Raw genomic sequence first — 7,140 nt, 5'->3', positions numbered from 1 at the left:
TGATAGAATTCCATCTTCTACAGTGGCTCAAGGCATAGCTACCCAATGGTAGGAGATGATTTCCGATGCTAATTGGTCATCTAGAGTCCCATAAAGGGAGGTTCTTCCCTTAGCAGAAATATTTGGTTGTCCGTCAACATACAATCCCCCTCATGCCCCTGCTCATAGGGATCCCAGGAAGTCAAAGTTTGCTAAATACTAAAGGGGTTAAGATTTTGAATGATCTTTGGGGCTCAAGAAGGCATGCGTGGAAACGACTTGAAGATGCTACTCAGTATGATCTAAATCAAAAGGAATTGGATCTAAATCAAAAGGAATTGGATTGGTTGACTTAGGTGATGCTAGATTGACTTGGGTGATGCTAGATTGCAAGAGTGACTAGCCTACTCCAATATACAAGAAGAATGATTTAATAATTAAGGATCTATGTGACCTCGTGGTCAAAAGTATTATCTATTGCAAATCAACGAGTGAGCTTAGGGTCCCCCTCTCCAACTATATTAATGAATTTGACCCAAAAATGGAAGAGTAGCATGTCGAAGATTGACTCGTGAAGGAGGGTCGATGTTGGTTGGAGAGCATCCCCTTCCTACAAGAGGAATGTCCTGCGATGGAGGCTAATTTAAAGAAGGTTCTTCACTCATCTTAGTAGGATTAGAGTCTCCCCATTATGCCCATTGTGAGGGCGAGCTGAAGAGACTAAGAAACATTTATTTCGGGATTGTCTACATGTATGTGGCTTCAATGTGGAAGGTCAAGCTCTAGATGAGGAATGCCAATCTCAAGAGTGAGTTTAGCGTGGGTAATGCCCTCTTTGCTGACCATTGGAACTTAGATGAAAGTACCTCAAGGCTGCTCGACTTAATGTCTGGGGTAACCCTTATATTTATCTAGTCCGAAAACATATTTACTTTTGAGGAAATGAAAATGTGAACACCTTACCAAAGAAAAAAAAGGGTGGCTATGAAAAATATCCTACATCCAAAGCAAGCCCTTATTAGATGGCCTCCACTTCCACACAACACACGCTTCACTTTGCTTTCAAATACCTCTTCCCAACCTCTGTGAAATTCTACTACAGAACAAGCCCACGAGAGCATTTTATTTCTCCTAAAAGCAAGCCCACAAACCTAATCGCCTCTAATAACCACCATAAAAGAGTAGCATCAATACATGTCTTGCTGCAAGTACAAGAAAGCACCCCTCATGTGCGACCCCTCAAACACCACTTCTCATAATCCCCCCCACTCAGACTTGGTGGATTAGGAAGCTACCGCCATGGTACTAGAAGGGAAGCTCCAAGGTGTATCACAGAACGACCATAGCATCGTCACAATTGATCTGTTAAACAGGGATTCGGCTCCCAACCATCATTTTATTCCATGTGGGCATATGCCAATGCCTTCTATGAGACGGCATGTGCTGTCCTGTTAACAGGACTGATCCTCAAACAGTTATACTGGACAGGATAAATGTATGTCATGCCCTTCCAAAAGCAGAAAATGAAAATAGGCATCAGCCTAGCCAATGCTTAGGGTTTTTTGGCTGTAAACAATCCCCATTTCTGCTCCCCATTTTCACATCTGGTAAGCTTTGCTTTCCATCCATCCATAAGCGCATTGTAATCCTCCTTAAAAAAACAAGATGTAAGTGATTTTGAAAATAAAAAACTCTTGAAGAACAAGCAACAGCATCCCTCCACCTTAAGTTGCAAATTGGCATTCTTACCTCTGAAAAGTCTTTCACAAATGACTCTTTGCTTTCTTCCAGAGCCTCAAGCTCTTTTTGCAGTATCCCGATGAACTGCACCATTAAAGCAGATATCAGAAAGCACGTACAGAGACTTTTAACTAATCTAAACACTGTCACTGTGAATATGTTCACCTGAGCAGTTCTATCCTCCGCAACTACATCATGAAAACCAGCCTCTCTTAACATCTGAAAACAGGGTGAATCCGAAATCAGACCAGATAAAACTCACTCCGAAGATAAAACAGTCAACAGCTTAGGCAGACAGTACCTCCCCGTAGTGTTCCACATCATGCAGATCATAACCCCGATCCTCGATGTACCTTGCAAAATCTGGAGATGGAACTGCTGCATGTTTGCAGTAGTCTGAGATGAGAAGCTTGCCACCAACTTTAAGCCATTTGTGCATATTTTGGAAAAGACTTGGTTTGTCCTGTTTTTTGAAATCACAAATTGTAGCAGACCAGTCAGCCATGACAAACAGAAACACTGACAACACCATGATTACATAAGGATTCATATGCTACTATGAACTAAACACTCTCATTAATTGCAAACAATGAACTAGCTTTACAGGACCTTTCATAGGCGAGTAGCTACTAGAAACAGAACAAATCCAAGGTTAAGTTACGCATCAATTTCTCAGTAAATGTTCAGGAAACTAGAGCTAGTGACTGAAAATGTCCAAAGAACAAGCGAGTTCTCATCAAGACAAACTCAAGTTTCAACCAGTGTTTTGAAAATCCATACACTAAAGGTTGGGTTCAATGGTTTTATGTGAACACTTAGCTAGTCAACAGAAGTAACCATAACAATGATATACCACCACCCTTTGTCTTTGTGATGCAAGTCAATCCCCTGACCAAAATGTATAGGAAGGTAGAGCTATTCGATGCAGGAATCACAAATACAATATGCCATCACCCTTATGTATGTCACTGCATGTCACAAATTTCAACTCTCCCCCACTCTCCCAATTCCACCCAGCTAACCAAAAAAGGGTACACCACCACCTTTGGCATATATGGCTAACATAAACATGGGTGACTTGTATGCCCCCAACCCCTCACCTCTCTCCCTTGCTCCCTTGCTCCCTTGCTCCCTTGCTCCCTTCCCCTCCCCCTCTACCTCCTACTTGTCCATTAATCCTTCCCCTCCCTTCTGTCCTTCTCTTGCTCCCCCACCCCCCCCACAAAAAAGAAAAGAGAAACTCTTTCCCCCCCCCCCTCTCTCTCTCTCTGTCTGTGACGACTTCATGTGCAAGTGCACTACACTGCAGGACCCAAACTGCTGCGTGCATCCTTCTCTGCACTGCAAAACTTAGCTATCATACAAAGGGATCTTACATGAATATGAAGAATTGTGTCCCGGCTGTATACAACATCAAAAGAGCCTGGAGGAAAATTTTTCTTTGTACAGTCTGCAATTTCAAACTGGACAGCACACTTTCGACCAATGGCTCGTTCCAATGCCAATGAGATCATATTGACAGAAAGATCAATTCCAACAATATGTGCATCAAATTTCTCTGCCATGTAAAAATCACCTCCTCCAATACCACATCCAATATCCAGCACTTTCTGGCCAGCTTGCAGATCCAGCATTTTAACGAATTCCTCCGTTGTTTCTGCATGCATCATAAAATAAGCACATAAAAACGCCAGTGTAGAGAGAGAGAGAGAGAGAGAGAGAGAGAGTGTGTGTGTGTGTGTGTGTGTGTGTGTTGGCGATGCAAACATAGACAAGTAATTCTCAATCTTCAACATTTGTACTCACCCTTTCCTCCTGTGCTCACAAACCCCTCCCCAAAAATCCGCTCATACCGTAATATGCCATTCAATTTGTATTGTGACGTGTCCAAAAACCTTTGAAAATCTCTCTCATCTGGACCTAATGATTTTACTTTCTGCCAGAGCCAACATATCTGCATAAAAACAAGTATTGAAAAACATTGTGTCATTGTTGTAACATCCAGATATTCAAAAGCATCAGGCAAAGCAGTTACCTGGTTTTGATTACGTTTATTCTGAACATATGCATTCACACACTTGCAATCGATTAGCTGTAACTCTGAATAGCTGCCATCCTCTTCCAAAAGTAAGGATTCTTGGAAAACCTGCTCCATCCCACATGATTATATATCTCACAAATCCACTGCTTGTAAATGAAAACAAGTAAGAGAGTCTGTGATGTAAAGAAAGCAAGCATTCTGAGTCTGCAGCATGCAGCTAGTCAAGATGTGGGTACCTTCAGATAAAAGCTTGGTTGCCTATAGTGTGTCGGATTGTTTTTCCGTTTGTGATCTCCAGACTGATGGAAGCATGATTCACGAAAGAAGACAAATCCTCCCCTCTTCACCCATTTTACCATTCGTCGTGCCAAGTCCTCAACCTATGTACCATGTCCGAAACCAGTTCTAGTGTCTATAAGTACAAATCTTGGCTCCTTCGGTGAAAATCAAAATCCATGACTTTAAACTCACTCGAGACAAAACATAAGAATCTAAACACAGGCTGCCAGAATCTGTGTTTGTGAAGACATAGTCCACTTAAAAACAGCTAATGTAAAGTGACAAATCCCCAGACAAGTTTGCAGCCAGTCTGTCTGTGGCCCTGGTTCACTGCTCATAGTACTGACACTGCCTGATTCAACTGCCATGTGGCAACATGGCAGTTCAATCCTTGAGCTCTTTCTTGTCGCACGTGTGATGGCTGCAACTGCTAGTCGCTTTAGTGTGATGTAATGTAGTTCATCTTATGTATGTTGGACAGGATCTTCCCTGTACTTCTTTTTCAAGTTATAGTCTATAAAGCAAAGGTGTGGCATCTCATACAAATCGGATGGATATATCTCTAATTTGCACAAGATTTGACCAATTCAATGTGATTGGGAGGTTAATGATAATTCCCTTGCTGGGCTTAAGGTGTGCTTCAAGTGCAATTGGTCCTTAAGTTCAGACCTAATGCTTACAAGGTCCTCCAGCAAAAGAAGCAATTAGAGCTTGGGTCTATCCAGGAGGCTGTTGTTGCTAGGTCCCAAGCACTTCTAGTTTTGCAGGCCACATCAGTTGGAAACTGCCAGCCAGCTTGTAATTGCTGGAGAGAGGTGGGAGGGGGTGCCAAAAATGGATTGCAGCAATGCCCCCCTCTGGTACGACACCTTTTATGTCTCGAGATTAGAGTTAATGCTTACAATACAGCAGTTTGACATACTGTACTTCAGAATTTCTTATTTTAGACAGAGAAGCTTAATTGCCTCACATAGCACTAGATACCTATAGCTAGTCACATTGACGAATACCTCTTCATCTGACAGATACATCAGTAGCCAGTTCGAAAAGACAATGTCAATCGACCCAGGAGATATTTGTAAACTTTCCTCAGAGGTAACATCAGCACAAACAAAACTGATGTTTCCATAGTGTCCATTGACCTCTTCATTCTGCCATAATAGAAGTGCACGTCATATAGATGATATCATACAATCTTTCTAGCACACTTCCTCTGGATCTTAACATGATAATAAGAAAAATTGTGCAGCCATCTGTACAATAAATACCTTCTTTATAACATGTTCCATAAAGTCACAAGCCAGAACATGGCTGGCCTGCTTCGCGAGCTCCCCTGTAAATCGACCAATTCCAGCTCCCAACTCCACAATTGATTTGCCTTCTAGAGGTGGCAATGTTGCCAATATCTAACACAAAAATACGAGCATGAAGAATCATCCATTCAGATACGAACGCCTCATTCTTTCCTAAAGGCTCCTTTGGTTGTTTAACAGGAATGACTGATTGTAGTCAGGATTGTCCTGCCTACGTTAGTTGTAGAAGCCGAAAACGTGACAAAGAAGTGAGAAGAGCTTTGTGAAAACTTGAGGGCGAACAAGTTACGAACATGGAAAGCATCCTAAAGATCTAATGCTTCTGAGAAGTAAAACAGACGAGAATGCACCTCTAGGAAGGCACTACATGTCATGGCATGCATCTAGCTCTCAAGGCTCTATACACTGGTAGTTTCAAGAAAGAGATTTCAAGACCCCGATGCCCATACGGAAGACAAAAAGGTCTGTAGAAACACCCATTTACAATATACAGGCAGCAAAGACAAGACTACAAGCTTGCAGTTGCTTTTAAATGGTACCTCTGGTCTCTCCTCTTCATCAAGTTTCACAGCTTGACTATCCAGCATCATGGCCTCCACGCTCAGCACAGAAGAGTGCTCCTTCCAGTAAATCCGTTGAAGAGTCCTTTGCACTGCAAATATCCATAATGTATATATATCAGATAGATGTCATAAAGCATCCCGCCACAGTGTGAACTCACACGTGGGTGTGCACAGGGAGCACACCTTGCTTGCAACATGTTGAATGCAAGTATACAGGCACAGTGTATCTCTTTGCCAAGATGGTGGAAATCACGCAGACAATGTGCAAACTCACATGTACATGTGAGCAGAGACCTCGCAGCAGGTGGGATACTACTACTATGACACATGGAAAGCACATTCTTTACAAAGCATCGTGAAAATTGTGTGTTTTCATATACAACCATGAACAAAGTGACACACCTTGCAGCATGTCGAAGGCAAGTATAGAACAGGGGCACACTGTATTCGTTTATAGAGAGCGGCGGTAATCACGCTAACAATACTGATACAAGTAACAAGAGCATGCAGGTACCAGAAAAGACGCAATGCAGCACACGAGCAACGAATGCGGGACAGGAGAACAAGAGGTAAGGATTATCACCTGTGCGATCCATGGCTGGTACTTATAAGGAAGACGAAAAGGGTTTCAATTAACAAAGCCTAAGTAATGCAAAGGGGGATAGAATGCAGCTGACGGGCCCTTTAAGGAGGGGGGGAATGATGTCAAGATCCTTCGATGGCAATACGGGAGCGGGAGAAGCTACGGGATCGGCGATTATTGGGGTGGCCTCTCTGATGCATCAGGGGGCGGGAGCAGGGGAAGGAGAGGAAGACAGGCGGAGGGACAGGCCCTCTGTGTGTGTGTGTGTGTGTGTCTCTCTCTCTCTCTCTCTCTCTCTCTCTCTCTCTCTCTCTTTCTCACTCGCTGTGATTGTGTTATGTGGGTGTTGTGAATGTGTCTCACAACCTAGCTTTCATAATAGTTAGGCCAGCCGATGTGGAAAAAAGAAAGAGAGAGTCTAGAGAGAGAGAGAGATATGCTTTGCTTTTCTCGTTTCTTGCTTTGTCTATTGTTCTTTTTCTGCACTGCATCTGTCCGGTCAAACTGAAGATTCACCGAAAGGTTCTCCACCCCATCAGGCACCACTTCTGGACCCACTCCTTGCCTCCTTCAGGCTTAGAGGCACTTCGCACGCAAGAGCCAACTACGCCGTTGATATTACATGACAAGGCCAGTTTTTAC

At 43.0% G+C, this 7,140-nt stretch overlaps 1 protein-coding gene across 1 annotated transcript; it reads right to left on the bottom strand.

Moving 5' to 3' along the window:
• Nucleotides 1-1,144: 1,144 nt before the first annotated feature.
• On the bottom strand, nucleotides 1,145-6,811 carry LOC148034781 (phosphoethanolamine N-methyltransferase-like). Its single transcript, XM_087679757.1, has 12 exons — nucleotides 6,499-6,811; nucleotides 5,892-6,004; nucleotides 5,308-5,445; nucleotides 5,050-5,190; nucleotides 3,997-4,140; nucleotides 3,755-3,865; nucleotides 3,526-3,673; nucleotides 3,096-3,376; nucleotides 2,021-2,182; nucleotides 1,885-1,938; nucleotides 1,729-1,803; nucleotides 1,145-1,630 (listed from the first exon to the last, which is right to left on the bottom strand). The coding sequence occupies exons 1-12, from the start codon at nucleotides 6,509-6,511 to the stop codon at nucleotides 1,532-1,534; spliced, it is 1,479 nt and encodes a 492-aa protein (XP_087535883.1). The 5' UTR covers nucleotides 6,512-6,811; the 3' UTR covers nucleotides 1,145-1,531.
• Between the last annotated feature and the right edge of the window lie 329 nt (nucleotides 6,812-7,140).

The sequence above is a fragment of the Lygodium microphyllum genome, chromosome 6, assembly GCF_053477565.2.
Source record: "Lygodium microphyllum isolate KBCC chromosome 6, Lygodium_microphyllum_v1.1.10, whole genome shotgun sequence".
In the NCBI taxonomy this organism is placed as follows: domain Eukaryota; kingdom Viridiplantae; phylum Streptophyta; class Polypodiopsida; order Schizaeales; family Lygodiaceae; genus Lygodium; species Lygodium microphyllum.
This window is presented reverse-complemented; position numbering and strand designations above follow the sequence as displayed.

Excerpts from the sequence above, each read along its gene's own strand:
- LOC148034781 (XM_087679757.1), bottom strand. Across the intron at positions 3,377-3,525 it reads TGTGAGCACAGGAGGAAAGG|AAACAACGGAGGAATTCGTT; the intron begins GTGAGTACAAAT and ends TGATGCATGCAG. Across the intron at positions 2,183-3,095 it reads ACACAATTCTTCATATTCAT|GACAAACCAAGTCTTTTCCA; the intron begins GTAAGATCCCTT and ends TTCAAAAAACAG.